Source organism: Humulus lupulus, chromosome 3, assembly GCF_963169125.1.
Source record: "Humulus lupulus chromosome 3, drHumLupu1.1, whole genome shotgun sequence".
NCBI classification, from domain to species: Eukaryota; Viridiplantae; Streptophyta; class Magnoliopsida; order Rosales; family Cannabaceae; genus Humulus; species Humulus lupulus.
In genome coordinates, this window is record NC_084795.1 from 37551626 (window position 1) to 37573944 (window position 22319).

Below are 22319 nucleotides of genomic sequence, written 5' to 3' on the forward strand. Positions count from 1 at the left end.
AGTTTCGATCTCATCTTTCAAATGCCTACAATCATCGGTATTGTGGCCAACGTCGTTGTGAAAATGACAAAACTTGGAGGTGTCTCTCTTTGTAGAGTCCAAGAACTTTACTTAGCTAGTTAGATAGTAGTATTATAGTATTGATAGCATTATCTTTGTAACTGTGGATTTTTGGTTCAGACCGGGAATTATTTGGACACTCATAGTAGTATTTGTAGATTTTCTAAGTTTAACCTATAGTTTAAGAATATTAATGTTAACCTAAGGTTTGATTATATGACTGATATTAAGGATAATATTTATTATACTATAAGGTTTAGATAAGGACCAATAGGATTTTAAGCACATGTTATGTATGGATGATTAAGGATTAAGTATTTTGAGGATTAAATTTAATAAGGGTAAAAGTTTGAATGCTATAAGGTCAGTCAGCAGCTTTGAATACGTTGAGGGCTTAGTCAAGGTTGTTTACTCCATTCAAACTTAGCTAAAAATGTGTAATTTCGTGTTTAATTAATCAGCGTGTGCCGATATATCGCAGCTATAGGGGACGATATATCGCAGCACGTAGATACGGAAAATATGAGACGATGCACGACAGCCTCGGGCATACTGGCCCAGGCGATATATCGCCTCCTTCAGCATATTTTGAAACATTTTGAATTTGTTTTCCATTCAGCCATTCAACCTCTTGATAAGTCCAGCACCTTTTTGAACGAGTCTTCAACCTCTGCTGAACGATTATTCAAATTATTTTCACCTAAAAAGCTATTATTTTTATTCAAGTAAAATTAAGATCTTTTCATTCCTAAACTCTATAAATAGGACCTAGTACCCAGCCATTATTCACCTTTTACTCTAAGTTCAGAGGCTGCAACTGCTAGGAGAGTGTGAGAGTTAAACACTTGGGTGGGGAAATCATAAGCTTGATCATTATAAGCTTATCAAACACTTAGGGAAGTAAGGTTTCATAGTATTTCGGTTCGAGGTTTAGATTGGTCTACAAGTCTTCAAGGTATTTCTATACCCTAGTTCATTGGTATTATGTTATTTTCTTTCTCATAGTCTTCTACTCAGTCTTCTAACCTTATTCTTATTTTGGTTAGGAAATCTAAGAACTTACACATAAGTTTTTGGTAAGTATGTTTCTCAAAGGTTTAGTCATTCCATTCCTTCCATTATTTTCATTACTTTTTCTTCAATCTACTCACCCTGTTATATATGGTTTTAGGAGTGTTCCAAAAGTCCCAACGCTGTCCTCTTATCCCGGTAACTTTGGTAAGGAAAATAGGATAGAATCTATATGTTTTATGCTTATGTTATCTTATGTTTTATGTTATGAAATATGTTATAAAATATGTTATGAATATGTATGTTTGTAGGCTTGGGCATATGACCCATATGACTAACAAGACCCCAAATAGATTATGGGCATATGACCTACTTAGCTAGTAGGACCCCACTAATCTCATGGGCATATGACTTGTTTAGTCTATGGGACCTCAAGTAATAATGGTCATTATAGTATGTGTATGATAAAGTGTTATGTTATGTCTTTATATTTCTTATGAAATTTATGTATATGAAGTATGTGTTAGATTTCCCTTGCTGGGCATTAGGCTCATTCATCTTTTTTTATATGTGCAGGAAAATAGCTATTAGTGGCGGTAAGGTTCATGGATGCTTGGATATTGTGTATCGATGGTGAATGGATTCAAGGAGTCGAGAGTTCGATTTTGAGGATGTAGTCTTTTATTTATGGGTTTATGTGTAATTTTTCTGCACTTTCTATGTAACTCCTTTATTTTAAATTATGTTTTGTTTTTAAGACAATGGGATCCCATATCCTTCTTGACATTTTTGTAAGTAACTCTTATTTTTACAAGTTACCTAATAAAATTATGGTATTTTCGCAATGTAAGCTTTATTAAGGATTTGTATGTATAGTTTCGTTAATGGTCTAAAAGTCTAGAGTAGTTGGGTCATTACACTCTTCCCCTTCTGGTGCTTTAACGGCTCTGGCTTCCTCTAGGGGAGGCGAGTATAGTTCGCTAGGAAGATGTTCTCCCTAGAGTGGGTGAGCTCTGTATAAGTCGCGTAGACCGGCTTAAATTTGTCTACGGACTTATTCTTCTTTGGGCCGTGCTAGTAGCCCTCGTCGTTCCCCTTTCTTTTGCCTCCACCGAAATGGTTATTCTGTGTAACATTATGGGTCGCTGTCACGACCTCCGTTCCCACTCCAGTGGGCTGCTCAGGGACCTGCCTGGTTCCTGTAGCTGAGGCTTGGGCCTCCTCCAAGTTGATCCACCCCTGGGCCCTATTTAGGAACTCGTTCACTGAGCTAACTCCCTTCCTTTGTATTTTTTTCCAGAGTCCCCCTCCGACGAGGATTCCAGTCCTCAAAGCCATGAGCTTGGAGCTGTCATCTGCGTCTCTGGCCCAAGCAGCGACGTTCGCAAACCTGCTCAGGTAAGCCTTCAGAGGCTCGTCTGGTTGTTGCCTCACGTTAGCCAGAGAGTTGGCCTTGACGCGGGCAGCCTGGGAGGCTCGGAATGCCCTTTTGAAGTGAGCAGAGAAAGTTTTCCAAGAACTAATTGATTGTTTCTTGCTTTGTTTGAACCACTGCCTAGCTGGTCCAGTCAATGTGGAGGGAAATATCAGACACCTCAGCTCAGGGCCAATGTTGTGGGCCATCATCAGGGTATTGAACATCCCCAGATGATCCGACGGATCTCCATCTCCGTTGAATTTGGACAGGTGCGGCATACAGAAACCGGGTGGGTATGCCGTTGCTGCTATGCTGGGGGCGAAGAGCTCAAGCTTGTCCCTCAAATCATATTCGTCTTTCTCTTTCTCCGATAGGAGCTTCCTCATTAACTCTTCCATCTGGGCCAGGCGCTCAAGGGTTTTGTCCTGATTTCCTTGGTTATTCTGAGGCTGTTCGACAGCTCCAGATTCATTGTATATGTTTGGTGGGTTATTGCCCCTTCTATCTTGAGATAGGTTATTTGGGGCGTTGCCGCCATTACGCACCTCGGACAGGTCTACCCCTGAGAGAACATGGCTACCACCTCCTACTAGTTCCCCTCTATGAGAGTTAAGGCGATCTCGAAGGTCGCCCCTCTGGGTGGTTTGAGGACTTTGCGCCGAGCTTAAGCGTTGACGCAGGTCTCTGCCAGAAAGGTCGCCCCGGTGACTGCCAGTCTAGTAGCTCCTGTTAGAGAAGCTCGGAGTTCGCCTTTTGGGGAGAGGATCTGGGCTCCCTCTTGGAGCCCTGCTACGTCGGGAAGGTCCTGCGGATGGCGGGTTTCTCCTGCTGCTTCCATAAGCTGGAATATCTCGGATGGGCCGAGGAGGAGACGGATATCTTATTGGTGACGGAGGATGCCTGACCGGAGATGCAATCCTGGTTCCGTCAGAGCGGATCAAATTAGGTGGGGGCCTTTCGGCCCTGCCAACCTGCGGGCCCCGTGCCTGGCGATCTGGACGAAGTGCAGGACGGCTGGTGGGGATGGGCTGGTGCTGTGAGCCCTCCCCGGATCTCCTTCTGGAATTCCCTCGAGCCCTCCTTGGTGCGCTCGAGGCTGGCTGGGAGCTGGGAGTTGAAGTTCGGACCGAACGGCTATACTGTTGTTCGGCTCTAGGTATTTCTTCGAAGTTCGCCTCTCGGCAGTGCGATGAGGGAATAGAGTTGGATGTCGAAGGTCTGTCCGAGCGGCTAGGCCTGGACCGATTACCCTGGCGGGACTTACGAGTCTTGCCTTGCCTCTTTCCGACGTTAGCGTCGGTTGTAAGAGGGGGTAATCGGGCCAACACCTCCTTAATTTGCTGACTAGCTTTCGCTAGTTGGCTCCTCAGCTGAGCATTCTCCATTTCTACTGCAGTGTAAAAATCAGGGTTTGGATTAGGTGGCCGGGGCGCCGAACTTCCAGTGTCATCTTGGCCAACAGGCTGCTTGCCCAGCCACTGCTGGACCTCAGGATTTTGCTCATCGGAGATGGTGGTATGATGAGCCTCCTGCCCATCATGTTATTTCGCCTCGTTACCGTGTCTTGATCGAGTGGTCACCATAGTTGGATGTTTGCGATAGCACCAACCTAACTAGCTCTCAATGAAAGCATCAAACTGTTGACGCGGTTCTTCGCCAACAGGTAATTAAGAAAATAAGAGGAAGGGATTAGTACTTAACAATGAACCGAAATAGAGGAATGCTCTTTAAATGGACTGATGACACAATTACGTTTTTTAAGTTGCTCAAAGGTTAAAATCCTTCTACTCCACCAACCAATATTATTGTTATATGCCTGGTATTCTTTACAGGGTATTTCCTTACACAATAGAATCCAACCCTTTGCAACTCCCAGGGTCTCAATATTTATAGGAGAGGGCACCTGGGAGTTGAAAAGGGGGGTCATCCCGTGACCTTCTTACCTATCATGTCACTTCTGTAACATTCATGATTAATTCCTAAAACCTGACACATGAAGTGTGGTCTAATCAATAGGTAAGAGGGATAATGGGTCGCACAGCCCAACCCAGTCGTGGGTGCCTGAATACACACGTTCATGCTGCGTGTCCGAGAAGTCAGGGATATATCAGACACATGATGTCTGATATATGCACGTTTACCTTGCGTGGTTGACTTTATAATAGGTCATAGCTTCCAACTCCAGCTCGTACCACGAGCTGGATGCCTCCTCGACCTGTGGCCCTCACAGACCTGACTCGGTCCTCAAGTAATCTTGGTGAACCTCTTGATACCCCGAGCTAGCGAGGTAGGTCCTGACGACAACAGCTCCGGTCATGGGGGATCCACGTGGCTGATATAATTAGGCCATATCTTAGCTCGCTAATAGCCCGTTGGAAAATTAGGGCGTACAAGCTTCAAACATCATATGAAAATGCATGCCAAGAGATATTTGGTTTCAACACACTGTATTGTAGTATTTGGCTAAAGGAATAACAAATTTTTATGGACTAGCCCTGCACATGCAAAGAAAAATGACAATTCACTTTGCAACCTAATTATATTGCCCTCTCAAACTGATCAAAATATAATAAGATATTGAAATTTGCAATCATGAAAAATTAGTAAGAATTTGTGTTTCTGAAAAGAAGAAAAAAAATGTAGAATCCCAACCTAGGATTGTAAAACATAGTGAAAGAACAAAACTAAATACATGCAATAATACACACTAAATATAAGAAACATCAGCATTGAATCCAATCCTTGTTTGAGTAGAAATTCTTAAATTATTTCAAGAAATCATAATTCTTAATTCATGCAAACATCTAATGTCCATACATATATTTTGCAAACAACTCTGACAAGATATATTAATTTGTATGTGAGTTCTATTTTGTCTGGTTAAAGTTTAATAAAACATAGCTTGCCTAAATCCCAATTTTTTCCATCTAAAAAACATAGTTAAACAACACTAGTTTCAATTCTTTGGAAACCACAAGCAATTTAAACAATCGACACTAACTGATATAATAAAAAACTTTATTAGATCCAAACTATATCTACTAATTAAATTTATTAATGAACACTAATATATGTATCTATATGTGTACATTAGTTACAACAATTGCAGCAGGAACAAAAGGAAAGCATTTCTTGAATGTATATTGACTATGAAGACGCCAAATGCTAAGTAAATTATCAAGTCATTTGCGATAAAATTATACACCATAAAATTATATAGATCTTTTCCCTTCAAGCCTCAGTATTGCAATTATTAGGAGCCTCACTTTCATTCTACTTGTAAATATGCTTGGTCATTCATTACAGCCACATCATACTTTGGTCGAGTAATAGTACTTATCCATGGAGATTGAGTAAAGTAACACAGGTGGAGAACATCAAGACACATTACTAACACACATTTAATTTACTATATAAAAAGTAGAAACGAGGAGAACTAATCCAAGATGGCTGACCTGCAAGAGTATCATGTCTGTATTTGGGATACTTAGACTTTTCAGTACACACAATAGACTTTGAGCCTCCTTTTCAGTACTTTTTTTTGCATTTTTATTTTGTAATGCCAACAAAATTAAAAATAATAAAAATTGTCAGCTAAAACATGTGTAAATATAGATATCATTTGATATAAGTCATTTAAAGCTACACTTAAGACCAAAGGTGCAAACACATAATATAGTAGAAAGGGATTTTTTATATTTTTTCTGCTTATACAATTTATCATCATTACAACATTAAAAAAAAGAATAAAAAATTGATTTCAACAAACAGAATAAAAGACGATTAGAAATACTAAATAATTAAACCATAAAAAAAAGTATGATAATTGACTCACAAACACATATAATATCAAAAGACAATATATATGATATAAATATATATATTTATATTTAAAACTAAGATCATAAAAGACTTACCCACTAAAGGATCTTAAGTCTGAACAACTCGTGACAAAGGAGATGCCAAGAGAAAATAAAAGCAATCAACTGTTATGAAAGCAAACCCACAACAAAATTAAAACATAATTAATTATAAAAAAGAAAAGGGTCAAGAAAGCAAACCTGAGTCCATCTAGAAAGAAGATAGCAATACCACGTAGAAGGCCTTTAACCTTGACTGCATTGAAATTGAGTATTAATTTTTGAGAAACAAGAATCACTCTTCTTCGTGTCCATACAAAAAATTCTGGTTTCAAATATTAATAAAATTCATCTTCAATCTTGGCCAAAAAAAATACAAATAAAAGGAACAAAGGCATTCAAATAAGCTTTCCAAAAGCAACATGACTTGAATTTAAAACACAAAATAAATCAAAAGGCAAACACCTCTAAATCATTAATAAAAATTTGTATATAGTCAATGGAATCCAATAATACATATGAATATATATATACTCAATGGAACATGAAAGATTATAGCAAATAACAACACTATTCCATTGGCTCTTCTCAAGTAAAGATTATACTATATCACCACTAGCATGATAGGTTGGTTAAAATATACACACACAAAAAATAGCATATTTATTGTCCCAATCTTAAAAATCAAAACAAAACAAACAAATAGAAAGCAAAAAATAACATGTCAGCCTCAAGTAGTTTGCATATTTATTGTCCAAATCTCATAACTATCAGCCAGAAGTAGTTTCATAATCTGTCAAAATATAGAAACTGTACACTCCGAAGAGGGAAATTCTTTGGCGTGTGTGGGAGGAAATCTACGATCCCTCAAAGCACTACAAAATATCACACACCAATAACAACCAAAAACATAAGCTCTCATTTGTTAAAATAGAGGGTAATTATTTTTATTTGAAATGAACAAAAACAACTTAGTATATATTAGAAACACCATGAAAGATAACATCATAGGCAGAGCACATCCGAAATATATATATTTATATATATATATAAATATATTCTTTTGTGACACCGAGCAGTTCATGCCAAGAAAGGAAATGGTTACAATCAATTGAAGTGAGTTAAGTGACATAGCAAAGGCAATTAAAATGCACTTTTTCATTTGTCATAATTTTTTCTTCTTCTTTTTTATTTCATGTTCATATTCTAAGGACACAATTGTGTATAGAAAAATCATAAAGATTATCAATTTGAGAAAGAGATCACAAGCTAGCAGCTTTAAAGTTATCCATTACATAACTTTGAGACTCTATATTGTCGATTGCTACATATAGGTTTAAATGGATCAATAATTTAGAATCCGTTAAAAAATGAAAGAATCATTAAAGATATATGCATAACATGAAGTCCCTCATTCAAAAACTCTCAGAAGCACCATAGAAAAAATATGTGCAGAACTTTCCGTGAGAATCTAGTCTCTAAGTGCATCTTCTCATTAAATTAGAGTATAGACATATAATTTTGTGTTAAGCAAGGATGACGATTAGCTCTTTTGTTTTGTTTATTCTTGGGGGGAATGGGGGTTAGCATTGTCAGCTTACAACCATGTTCCAAGTCAGAAAAATACAAACTAAGAATTATGCAGAGGTGCTTGTTGGAAATAATTTTAGGTGCTTGTTGGAAATAATTTTAGTAGCACATAAGGATTAGAAAATTCGATCATGAAGTATTAAGTAAAAAGGAACACAAAAAATACCATAAAACTGTAATGTCATCATCAAGAGCTTGAAGTAATATAATAGATATATCGACAAACAATAAAATAACATCCCCAGCAAACAAATAAGACTAGAAATGTCTTAAAAGAACATATCAAAGAAAGTAATATCAGGAAGAGGAAGTGAACAAAAGTTCAAAAGATAGCATCAGAGCCACCCAACCCAATTGCAATCATACCTAATTTCATGATTAAAGCAAGATGTTTCAAAAATAACAATGGTATCAAGGATAAAAAATATATATATATATATATATATATATACTTAGTTGTTTTTGTTCATTTCAAACAATTTCGGACTACCTTGTGTCACAAAAGAATATCTATATATATTTATGTTAGAATTAATATGAAAGTAGACATATGAACAATTCTATATACATGTAGGCGGAATTAATATATGAATGAACATATGCAAAAAAGAATCGAATATTGTATACCTCCAGCCATTGCTATTGATAACCTCGATCTAGCTTTAGATCTACAAAAGAAAAGAACAGAAATTAGAACGAGCACAGGGGCTTCCAAGCTCTCACTAACTCTTTTAGATGGAGTTACTGAAAGTCAGAATGAGTAGCGAGCTTGGGGACCGGTACTCTATATTTATAGAGTGAGACCTACCATCAGAGTCTCTGCCACAGATTGAGATATTTCCTCAATCAGTTGGGATATGAAAAATCGGGTAACAACAAATCAGGTAACAAACAATGTTGACCATTAATTAGAATATTTTGTCAATAAATTAAATATTGAATATATTAAATCAATTAGTTGATTTTATATACCAAATAAATAATATTCTAACATTCTCCCACTTGGTCAGCATTTAAATTAATGTATTACTTAAGCCCGACGATCATCCCTGTTAGATAATAAACACATGAATCATGGCGATAGGTCCTCTTTTTATGACGAGTATTATCTTCCATGTATTACAATATATTTATTACATAACAATGTAATTTATGTGGCTATGTACTTAAACGAATAAACCTTATGTTTATTCAGGTCCTATGAAAGTAAAATTTTCTCAAATAAAATTAAGATGCGCATAAATATGAGAAAATATCAAAAATAAGAGTTTCATTGATAATAACTTCAGTTTGTACAATAAATTTACATAAGGGAACCAAGTCCCATGTTCACTACATGATCCTTGAATTTATGAGGTGGCAAGCCTTTCGTCAAAGGATCAGCAATCATCAATTCAGTGCTAATGTGTTGAATGACCACTTTATTTTCTTTAACACGTTCTCTCACGGCTAAGTACTTGATGTCGATGTGCTTGCTTCGACTACCACTCTTGTTGTTCTTAGCCATGAATACAGCAGCTGAATTGTCGCAGAACATTCTCAATGGCCTAGATATTGAATCTACAACTCTAAGGCCTGAAATGAAACTCTTTAGCCATACACCATGCGATGTAGCCTCAAAACACGAAACGAACTCGGCTTCCATAGTAGAAGTAGCAGTCAAGGTCTGTTTGTTACTCCTCCATGATATAGCTCCACCGGCAAACATAAACACGTAACCAGAAGTTGATTTACGTGAATCAGTACAACCAGCAAAGTCTGAATCTGAGTAGCCAACTACTTCCAGTTTGTCGGTTCGTCTGAACATGAGTTTGTAATCCTTAGTACCCTGAAGATACCTCATAACTTTCTTTGCAGCTTTCCAGTGGTCTAATCCCGGGTTACTCTGAAATCTTCCTAGCATTCCGACAGCAAAGGCAATGTCGGGTCGTGTGCACACCTGAGCATACATCAAGCTTCCAACAGCAGAAGCATATGGGATGTTCTTCATTTCTTCCTTTTCAAAATCATTCTTTGGACACTGGCTCAAATTTAATTTATCACCCTTAACGATAGGAGCAACACTTGGTGAACAATCTTTCATCCGAAATCTCTCTAAAACTTTGTTAATGTAGGTTTCTTGAGATAGACCTAAGATACCTTTGAATCTATCTCGATGGATCTTAATGCCAATGACATAAGACGCATCACCCATATCCTTCATCTCAAAGTTCTTTGAGAGAAATTGCTTCACCTCATGTAGCATGCCCTTATCATTGGTTGCAAGAAGAATATCGTCCACATATAAAACAAGAAAACAAATCTTACTCCCACTGACCTTCTGGTATATACATTGATCCATGACATTCTCTTCAAATCCAAAAGAAGAGATGACATCATGGAATTTTAAATACCATTGGCGGGACGCTTGTTTTAAACCATAGATGGACTTCTTAAGCTTGCACACCAAATGCTCACCATTACTAGAGGAGAATCCTTCTGGTTGTTTCATGTATACCTCCTCCTCTAGGTCACCATTTAGGAAGGCAGTTTTCACATCCATCTGCTGTAGCTCTAAATCGAAATGAGCAACTAATGCCAGGATAACTCTGAGGGAATCTTTCTTAGATACCGGAGAAAAGGTCTCCGTGTAGTCAATTCCTTCTTTTTGAGTGAATCCTTTAGCAACGAGTCTCGCTTTGTGTCTCTCAATGTTGCCTAATGAGTCTTTCTTTGTTTTGAAGACCCATTTACACCCAATAGCCCTCGCCCCATTAGGCAACTCAACAAGATCCCAGACTCCGTTGCTTTTCATAGAATTCATTTCTTCATTCATGGCATTGTACCACAGTTCCGATTCTTTGCTATTCATAGCTTGTGAAAACGTTTCTGGATCATTTTCGGCTCCAATATTGTAGTCAGATTCTTGCAAATACACAATGTAGTCACTAGGTATCGCCGATTTTATTATCCTAGTGGATCTTCTTAAGGCTACACCAGCAGGCTCTTGAGGAGCGGGTGGTTCAGCTTGTTGTTCAACAATTATAGGCAACTCTTGAACAACTCGATCCATTTGAACTTCATCATTGACTTGTGGATCTTCAACAATTGGCTGTGGTGGTTCAACATCCATTTGGACTGCAGGGGTGTTATCGACCACAATCAATCTTGCTCTTGAGGTGGAGGGTTCTAAAGGATCTTTCTCAGAACCTAAGTCCTTGGATTGATCACTCCCACTAATCAAGGCATTTTCAAGAAATTTTGCATTCCTTGATTCCACAATCCTAGTGCTATGAGATGGACAATAAAACTTGTAACCTTTAGACCTTTCAGCGTAACCAATAAAGTATCCACTTATGGTCCTTGGGTCCAGTTTCTTTTCTTGTGGATTGTATACCCTAACTTCAGATGGGCATCCCCAAATGCGTACATGTTGCAAACTCGGTTTCCAACCTTTCCATAATTCAAAAGGAGTTTTGGAGACTGCCTTGGTTGGAACTCGATTTAATATGTACACGGATGTCTTTAGAGCTTCAGTCCACAAGGATTTAGGAAGTTTAGGGTTGCTGCTAAGCATACTTCGCACCATGTCCATCAATGTTCGGTTTCTCCTTTCCGCAACACCATTTTGCTCGGGTGTACCGGGCATGGTATATTGGGCAACAATCCCATTTTCTTGAAGAAACTTTGCAAAAGGACCAGGTGCTTGTCCATCTTCAGTGTATCTACCATAATATTCTCCACCTCTATCTGATCTCACTATCTTAATTTGCTTGTTGCATTGTTTCTCTACTTCAACTTTAAATATCTTAAAGACATCTAATGCTTCGCTTTTGTTATGAAGTAAGTAGATATACATGTAGCGTGAGTAATCATCTATGAAAGAGATGAAGTATTTCTGACCATATGAGTCCATGTCTGGACTACATATATCAGTATGTATGATTTCTAATAGGTCAGAACTCCTATGGACACCACTTTTCTTAGACTTGGAGGTATGCTTTCCCTTAATGCAATCCACACAAGTATCAAAATCAGTAAAATCTAAGGTATTGAGTACCCCATCATTTACTAACCTTCTAATTCTATCAATAGAGATATGTCCCAATCTCCGGTGCCATAATGTAGAGGAATTCTCATTCATAACACATCTTTTATTGCCAGCGTGAACATGCATAGTATTATAAGCGGTATTGTTTTGTAAATTAAGGCAGTAAAGACCATCAGACAAAATACCATTTCCAACACATTCAGATTTATTATATAAATTAAAAGATTTGTCTGAAAATGTAAAGGAAAAACCAAAAGGTACAAGTCTTGAAACGGAAATCAAGTTTCTAGAGAAACTTGGTACATAAAATGTCTTTTCTAACTTTAAAACAAAACCGCTACTTAAAACTAAATGGCACGTTCCTATAGCCTCCACATGTGAGCCCATCTTGTTTCCAGATAAGATGCTTTGCTCACTTCCCACTGGCTTCCTTAGGTTTTGTAAACCCTGCAAGGAATTTGAAATGTGAATTGTCGATCCAGAATCAATCCACCATGTGTTAATATTAACATTAGCCATATTAGATTCATAACATACGAATGAAATTGGATTACCATTGTCGTCCATCCATTTCTTGAACTTGGCGCATTCCTTTTTCGCATGTCCCTTCTTTTTGCAGAAGAAACATTTGATGGAATCCTTCTTTATATCACCTTGGGGAGGCACTTTATTTTTCCCCTTGTCCTTCTTGGATGGTTTGCGTTTCTTGCCTTGGGTGGCCATGTGAGCACTTTCACCTTGTTCCTGCAGGAGCCTTGCTTCTTCTTGAGCACACATGGTTATCAGTTCATTGATACTCCATTTGTCCTTATGTGTGTTGTAGGAAATTTTGAAAGGCCCATATTGAGGTGGAAGATGGTTAAGGATGTAGTGGACCAGGAAGGTTTCGGGAATGACTACATCGAGTTTCTTCAGTTGAGCAGAAATGTCCCTCATCTTTGAAATATGTTCTCTAACTCCTTTGACACCAGTGAGTTTTGTGGATGAGAACTGGTGGATGAGGTTGTTGTAAAGTGGTTTGTCCGAAGTGTCGAACTGCTCATCGATCAGTTTGATCAAGTCTTTGACTTTCTCAGGTTGCTCCACCGATCCACGCATTCCCAGAGGGATCTTGGACATGATGAACATGATGCTGAGGCGATTGGACCGCTCCCATTTCTCATATAGTGCGATCTGAGCAGCAGTGCTAGTCACAGTGATTGCAGCAGGTTCGTCCTTCCTTATTGCGTAGTCCATGTCGGCGCAGCCTAAATGAAGAAGAACTCGTTCCTTCCAGATTTTGAAATTATCACCCCTAAGCTCAGGAATTTCGGTAAGGATTTCAGCAAAACTAGAGGATGATGAAGAAGCTGCATGAATAGGATTACAAACTTAGATTTAGAAGATTGAGGCTTAATGAAGTCATGTTTTACCAATGTATAACATGCTGAAGATTGAAATTTTATTAAACAAAAATTGCCTGTGGGCTAAATTTTTAATTTAATAAAATTGGATGTAAAGGATGATAGATTATTCAAACGAATTATTTGGGATAAAGTAAGGTTTGAAACTTCTATCTTTATTAAACTTTATGATAAAACTATTAAATTAATTATCATAACTCCTGTGGGTAAATTAAGAAAATTAATTTAATATATTATCCTAATTAATTATATAAATATAATAAAATCCCTGTGGGGTAAAATTGTTATATTTATATAATTAATCACAATTTTGTCCATTATGTGATCCTTTCAAATTAATATATAATTTTATATAATTAAAGATGCTGTGGCTACTCCCTAATTATGTAAAATTATATGGTTCACTAGACATTATGTTTTAGGCTCTAGGAAGACCTAAGAACAATTTCGTTATAACATAATAGGCAATCACAGAGAGTAGTGCTCCTAGTGTGGTCGTCCGAAGATCATTAAAAACCGTTCTAGATTGAGCATTTGTCTCAGTTTCATGCGTTCTTATGTCAACCACAAAATTGTTTATGAATTATTCATAATTTTATTCACCCTAAATGTTTTATGAATATTTTATGAATAAATTATGGAGATTAATGTGCTAAATATTATTCAACCTATCTTAATGTTTTGAATATAATCTAAATATATCTAGCACAATAATGGAATATATACATAATGTATTTAAAATTATAAAGGCATACATATAAAATTAAAGATAATTATACTAAAAATAAATTTTGCATGAATAAGAACAAAATAATCATACAAATTAGTATAATTAATTATATGTACGAAAATACAATAATTCTATATATATATATATATACTTAATGGCAGAGAAATTCATGCTAAATAAAACAATAAAATCATTTATTAATCCGGTGAATTAATAAAACAATTGCACAAACTTAATTGTAAAAATTAATTACATTCTTAAAATAGCACAATTATTTAATATTTCATGAATAAAAGAAATATACCATACACCAAAATCAAGTAATTGCACATTTTAATTAATTTCCAAATATATAATTTACCAAAATTATATGTTTTAATTAAATTGGCAAAATAAAATTTATTGTCCAAATAAGCATTAAAATGAATAAAATAACAAAATTCCAAAATAAATCAAAAAATTAATTTTCTTCATTTTCTTCATTTTAAAAAAAATAAAAATAAAATAATCTTAAGATGTCCTAATACTCAAATAGATCGAAAATACATATTTGAATTAAAAATAAATAAATAAATAAAAAATTTCAACTTAAGGCCATGAACGTGTATGTATATGGTCATTGTTTTGTTTTTAAACTAGTTTCTCAAATAACAAATTATTAGAAACACTTACCAAAGATTTCTAATGCAACTAAATTGAGAAACAAATTTGAATTAACAATTCCAATTTTCAACAATATATGAAACTATATACACGAATATATAATATATGTGAATAGATGAAGACATAGGCACATCTATAAATCATGAAAAAAAATATATGTGTATATATGCATACAAAAATAACAAGGCAGAGATTAACCTAGCGACTGATACCAAATGTTAGAATTAATATGAAAGTAGACATATGAACAATTCTATATACATGTAGGCGGAATTAATATATGAATGAACATATGCAAAAAAGAATCGAATATTGTATACCTCCAGCCATTGCTATTGATAACCTCGATCTAGCTTTAGATCTACAAAAGAAAAGAACAGAAATTAGAACGAGCACAGGGGCTTCCAAGCTCTCACTAACTCTTTTAGATGGAGTTACTGAAAGTCAGAATGAGTAGCGAGCTTGGGGACCGGTACTCTATATTTATAGAGTGAGACCTACCATCAGAGTCTCTGCCACAGATTGAGATATTTCCTCAATCAGTTGGGATATGAAAAATCGGGTAACAACAAATCAGGTAACAAACAATGTTGACCATTAATTAGAATATTTTGTCAATAAATTAAATATTGAATATATTAAATCAATTAGTTGATTTTATATACCAAATAAATAATATTCTAACAATTTATACATATATAATACTACTAATAAAAACTAAATATATATATATATATACCATAGATGGAGAGGAAGATCGGAAGAACATTTCCGATGAAGCTTTGAAGAACCGTCAATCTCAACACTTGATAGTCTTCTTGTAGACAAAATCTCTAATTAAGTTAAGAATATTAATAATAAAAAAAACTAAATATATATATATACCATAGAATGCCGAGAGGAAGATCAGAGGAGAGCTTGGAGACGCCGTCTATGATGGAGCTTGAAGGAGCTTGGAGGAATCGTCTGTGTTTGGGGTTTCGAAGATTGGGATTTGGGTTTTAGTCTGCAAGATGTTTGGGGTTTGGGGATTGAGGTCTGAGAGGAGAGAGACTTACAGAGGGAGTCATTTGGGGTTTCGGGAGAGACTTACAGAGAGGTTTGGGGTATAGGTCTGAGAGGAGCGAGAGTTACAGAGGGAAAATAAAATTGGGTTTGGATTTTTGTATTTGGTTTGGCGCTAAATAAAAGAGATATACCTGCATGTCTCTCAAAGTACCTCTAGCGACGAATTTTTAACGTCGTCGCTAGAGGTGTAGTCACTAAAGCATAGTTAAAGAATAAAATAGTTTATAATATAGTTAATTTTGTAAATATGTTGAGGAATAATAAATTTAAATTTTGATATAGAAATTATTATAAATACAAAAGTTAATATTATGAAAAATTTAGAAACAAAAAAAATTTAGTTTTAAAAGTTTTTAATAAATACATAATTTTTATAAATATATATATGTTTACATAATTTAGTTTATTTTTAAAATTATACTATTCATTAATTTTTTTACAATATTTTTCCAATTAATAAAATAACTCTTTTTTAACTAATTAAATTTTTATAAATGTGTTAAAGAATAATATAGTAAATTTTGTAAATATGTTAAAGAATAATAAATTTAAATTTTGATATTAAAATTATTATAAATACAAAAGTTAATAATATGAAAAATTTAGAAAAAAAAATATAGTTTTAAAAGTTTTTAATAAATACATAATTTTTATAAATAAATACTTGCATAATTTAGGTTATTTTTAAAATTATACTATTTATTAATTATAATTTTTTATTTGAATTTTGGCGATATTTTATGACTGTCGGCATTGGACTTTTATTAACTGTCAACGTTGAGGTCAATAGCGACAACGTTTAACTGTCGATATTGATCTTGAATTAACTGTCGTCATTGAGGTTAATAGCGACACATTTTAACTGTCCGCATTAGTCTCGAATTCACTGTCGGCATTGGGGTCAATAGCGACATATTTTAACTGTCGGCATTAGTTTCGAATTAACTGTCGGCATTAGGGTCAATAGCGACAGTCAAAAGCAAACGATGACAGTTATTAGCTGTCGGCGTTGGTCTTTATACCTACAGTTTTTAATTGTCGGCGTAGAGTCCCGCTAAACTATTACAACAGTCAACAAAGTTGACTGTCGTGATTGGACGTCTGGAAAGCCCAGTATTGTGGTAGTGACAATCAGTTACATCTTTAATAGTATTATATAGGTTAATTCAAAGAAATTTTGAGGGAACATAATAACATTAGGCTCAACAAAAAATTAATAATAATAGAGGCATGAGTAACGGACAGTGGCTGCTGATTAAAAAAATATGATGGAGAAAAATAATGCACAAAATTGTGCTAGGGTATGCTTTTTTATTATACTATTACAATATTATTCTATTTTATACACGTGATATGATGATGTTGGATGTAATTGATGGAGTCCAGCCTATTAGAACAAAAAGGGAGCTAACGAGCTCAAACTAGAAAAGCACAATAAAAGTTCGCCGAATATTCTTCACATCCTTTTTCATTAGAAAGAAAAGTATTTAAACAATTCCCAAACGACATAATTTTTAACAAACAAACTAGGCCTAAAAGGTACTTCAGTAGCTAGCAAATAGACGACAGTAAATCAAGATAAGAAAAACGACATCTAACATAAATAACAACAACCAGTGGCAGAAATAAACAAACAAATAAATAGCAAATAAAACTAAGCTGCTGAAGTAGCATAAGGAATACAGGAGCTCAAATGGTGTGCTGCCTCGATTAGTAATACTAGGCATATTTTCCAAAAAATATGAATAATTTATTGTAAAAAAACATAATTTAAATAAAAAAAATTTGATATAACTACATCGGCCGCTGATAAGACAAAATAAATTGGAAAAACATATCATGTAATTAATTTGCTAAAGTTTCAAAACTTAATTTTAAAGAAAAGATATATGGTGAACGTAGCTAATATATTTTAACCAAGATGGCATTAAAGTCTAAGTCAACATGTATTAAAATAACAAGCCTCCCCAATTTTTATAATTTATTAAAAATAATTATTTACACAAGCAATCATTCATATAATTTAATGGAAAAAAAAATTATGTTTTTGTCAAAATTATTCATGTATTTATTATTACAAATTGAATTTTATGTATATAAATATGTTTGAGCAGCCTCTGATCTCACGGGGTTCGTAATTTAATGAAGAAAAAGAAAAACGAACGAAATTTAGTGACAAAAGATGAATATGTGACGTGTGCTCGAGATATTAATATTTGGCGTATATATATTAATAAAAATGAGCTTCATACATCAATATTAGTCGTTATGAAACAAATAATTATGCTTAGTTATTTATATACATAACAATCCTCTCTCAACTTGTCCCCAAATAATGAATATCAGTTCTAAAGAATGATATAATTCTCTATATAATAAGTATGTACATAACTGAAATTTTTTTGTTTTAATGATTTTTTATTTTTTTTTGTTAAATTTAATAGAATATTTTTATATATAACAAAATATTATTATATTTAACAATATATTGTAAACATTATTTAAAATTAAATCAAATTAAATAAATAAATAATTAAACAATTTAAAATAAGATGTTTTTGACATATTTTATAATGACAATTATTTAAAAATAATAATACTATATATTTTATAACTTAAATAAAATTTAATTAAACTTAAACTTCATGTATTAAAATAATATCATATTAAATATATAACATAATATTATCTACTATAGAAACAAACTTCTTTTAGGGAAAAACCTAGCAACAAATTTAAAATTTAAAATCCATATATAATATTAATATTATATTAAACATATAATATATAATATTTTGTTGTCACTGCCAAATTAAAAAACTAGAACAAATATAAACTTAAATAAAAATTAATTAAAATAAAATATTTTTAAGATATTTTATGATAATTTAAATAATTAAATCATATTTATTTAAAAATAATAAAGTCATACATATCATTTTTTTTATCTTATAAATTTGTGTGATAGTTTACTTTCTATCAAGTGATTGAGGATCTTTTTCTTCATCAAATTCACCAAAAGACATTGCGAGATACATTAGAAACTAAAAATAATTGATGCATGTATATTACTCTACACTATGATTTTTTTCTATTATTAATTTGTTTTTAAATATTATTGTAATTTATATATTTGTCATGTAGCATGTAAATATATATATAAATATATATATATATATCTATGTCAATGTTGTGTTTATATATGTCATATGTGTAGGGATTATTGATATAAATATTTATACATACTATAGAACTGTAATTTATTTTATTATATATTGAAGAAAAAAAGTGAACCGGTTTTTATTAAAATTATACACAATGTCGTGCCCTAATTTTTTAATACATTTATGTCATACATTATTTTAAACATATTTTATTTATTTTTAATGATATTTTTTTATTTAAAATTTATATGATAATTAAAAATAATAAAAACAAATACATATTTGAATAAATATATTTATAACTTTGAAACTAACTAAATATGCATTGCACTTTATTTTTACCTTGTACATGATGTGACATATTTTTTAAAAACTATTTATATATTTATAAGAGAAGTTTTAGTCGAAACGAAAACAACTAAAAACAAATTAAGTCACCATATATTATATATTTTTGTGACTATAATACTTGAGCCATATTGTTTTTAGATTTTTATCAATGATAAATTTTTCCCCACCAAATTTTTACTTTTAGTCACAAAAGTTGTGCTATAAATAAGATTTTTGTTTGAATATTGGGTTGGCTACTCACTATATATATATATATATATATATATATATAGTATCGAACACCTCTTGATGCGTCATACTATTAATTATACTATTAGTTATTAATAAAATTAATATTAAGTTACAATTATTTTCATTTAAATTAAAATATATGGGACATAATATTAAATTACACCAACTAACTATATATATATATATATATATATATGTGGCACATCACTTAGCAAACACATCGAAATTGACTTTGCCCTACTTAAATAAAACCTTTTTGTCTGATTTTTTTATTATAAAACTAATATAATTTAAATAATATATTATATTTATTAAAATTGAAATTAAATGATAAACCAGTATATCAATTTTAGTTTCAAAAGATAAAAATAAACATATTTAAAAATTTATTAGTTGTAATTATACATGGTAATAAAAATACATTTTGGAAACAAAAAAATAAAACTTGCAAGCAAATGATTAATTTTCATACATTTTGTACTATACAATAGAATTATTTTTAGAACAGAATCTCAAGTTTTGATATCTATTATTTTTATTATGTGTAAAAAATATGTATGGAAAAATATCAGTACGACCTACCTGATCACTTTACGATCTAGCTATATAAATACCCATGTAATCTGTTCATCAACGTACACCCAAACAACTTCTCATCATACAAAGAAAGAGAAAGATGAAATACCTAGGAAGTAGTCTTCTTCTCTTACCTTTAACTCTTTCCTTGTTCTTAGTGATAGTCCTTGCAGACGAAAGAGACGACCACAAATGTGGACCGCCTGTAGGCAACCCTCCATGTGGAGACACCAGATGTTGCAGCATCCATAACTGGTGCGGTGGCGGATCTGACTACTGCAGGGGTGGAAACTGCCGATACCAGTGCTGGTTCGTCGCACATAGTTCGAGTCACGATCTCCCCCGAGCGCTACTCAGAAATAACAATGAAGGTATAAGCAAGATTGTAAGTGAATCAGTTTATAACGAAATGTTTAAGCACATGAAGGATTGCCCTAGCCAAGGGTTCTACAACTACGACGCTTTCCTCATTGCCGCTTCCTCTTTCCCTGGTTTTGCTACCACCGGTGATGTCACCACTCGTAAGAGAGAGCTAGCCGCTTTCTTAGGTCAAACTTCTCAAGCAACAACAGGTTGATCGACCATTGTTAAATTTGATTGATTTCACAATAATTATTTATAATGATTTTCATATATTAACATGCATGCATGCATGCAATTATTATTTGTGTTGTAGGTCAAAGGTCTGATTCAATCGATTCACATACATGGGGATATTGTCATATTAACGGGACTACGACTATGGTCGACTCTGAGAATGATTATTGCACGTCCTCTCATTGGCCATGCGCTCCAGGCAAAAAATACAATAGTCGAGGACCTGTGCAACTCACTCAGTAAGTACATATATCGATATCTTTGTAGTTCGATCGTGTAATATAGATATAAATATATATATAGTCATAGTTACGTATTCTCTCTTTTTTTCCTTCTTTATAAATATATATATATATATTCGCAATAACATGTGTGATGTCTTAAGGAAGAAAATTGTAAAGGTATAATCCTTGATAATATGTTGACTAATATAATTAATCACACCGATCGACCTCAATGGTTTTACTTGATTATTCAAAACCAATTATAAATAATCTTGTAATTTATATATATGAACTTAATTATTTGACATCTTGAAATAATATATGATACTCGATCTCTCAGTAACTACAATTATGGGCTTGCTGGAGAAAGTCTTGGCATTGATTTGATCAACAACCCTGATTTGGTAGCGACAGACCCAATTGTATCGTTCAAGACAGCCATATGGTTCTGGATGACTCAGCATGACAACAAGCCTTCTTGCCATGATATTGTTATCAATGCTAACTCCCAAGAGAAAATGAACCCCAGCTATTTTGGTACTGCACATGTGATTGGAAACATCATCAATGGACATAGGCCTAATAATCTGGTAACCGATACAGCTACTAATAGTATCGCCTATTACAAGAAATACTGTGACATGTTAGAAGTGAGCTATGGAAATAACTTGAAATATTGGTACGACCGATTGGTTGATGCTCACATCCAAATGCCTATCATCTAAAGCATAAGGATGATAAGAAACAAAAAATGATGGCTCTCTCTTTGGACAAATTAATAGGAAGCGTTTTTTTATATAAATATATATTTATGTTATTATATATGTGTGTGTTTGAGTGTGTGTTCTACAGTCCTCACGTATGGCCGACTTCCTATTTATTATCTTTGTATATATTTGTCCACGTATGTAAATGTAACAAAGAGGTTCAACTTCTAAGGTTGACCATCTTAGTGATGAATAAATGAGCCACAGTCGTATTTCTTCTATCTTATAGATTTCTATCTAATACTGCTATTTTATAATATTATCTACAAAAAAAATTAACATTATACCCCCACAGAAAGAAAAACAAATTTATATATCCTCTTATATACAAAGTAAAGATATATCCTTCTTTAGAAATTCGCCTAACCATTAACTTAATTTCCAAGTATATCCTTTTTTTTTCCTTTTTATTTTTGGTATATTAGCTGCTGAACTCTATCCAACAAGGATTTCGTGGATTTATTTTTACTGTGACTATCGGCAAGCTATTAGAAATTGTTGATATATATTTACTGACCAATTACTTACTTTCATTTTATATTTTCCTTATATATTAATTTGTTAAAAAGTAAAAGTT

The 22319-nt window shown here is 33.4% G+C and overlaps 2 protein-coding genes and 1 long non-coding RNA gene across 4 annotated transcripts; 1 reads left to right on the forward strand and 2 right to left on the reverse strand.

Annotated features, from left to right (window-relative positions):
• Window positions 1-6059: 6059 nt before the first annotated feature.
• Window positions 6060-15923, reverse strand: LOC133822538 (uncharacterized). Of its 2 annotated transcripts, none has more exons than XR_009887933.1 (3): window positions 15650-15923; window positions 15504-15578; window positions 6060-6604 (listed from the first exon to the last, which is right to left on the reverse strand). It is a non-coding gene; the product is annotated as an uncharacterized LOC133822538 (long non-coding RNA). The 2 variants fall into 2 exon arrangements; XR_009887934.1 differs by lacking the exon at window positions 6060-6604 and adding an exon at window positions 6868-7223.
• On the reverse strand, window positions 12138-15121 carry LOC133821057 (uncharacterized). Its single transcript, XM_062253575.1, has 3 exons — window positions 15085-15121; window positions 12523-13317; window positions 12138-12415 (listed from the first exon to the last, which is right to left on the reverse strand). Exons 1-3 carry the CDS (start codon window positions 15092-15094, stop codon window positions 12381-12383), a joined length of 840 nt encoding a protein of 279 aa, XP_062109559.1. The 5' UTR covers window positions 15095-15121; the 3' UTR covers window positions 12138-12380.
• A 4331-nt stretch (window positions 15924-20254) lies between the features above and the next one.
• LOC133823934 (mulatexin-like) lies at window positions 20255-21700 on the forward strand. Its single transcript, XM_062256786.1, has 3 exons — window positions 20255-20726; window positions 20831-20990; window positions 21316-21700. Exons 1-3 carry the CDS (start codon window positions 20255-20257, stop codon window positions 21698-21700), a joined length of 1017 nt encoding a protein of 338 aa, XP_062112770.1.
• Window positions 21701-22319: the final 619 nt, after the last annotated feature.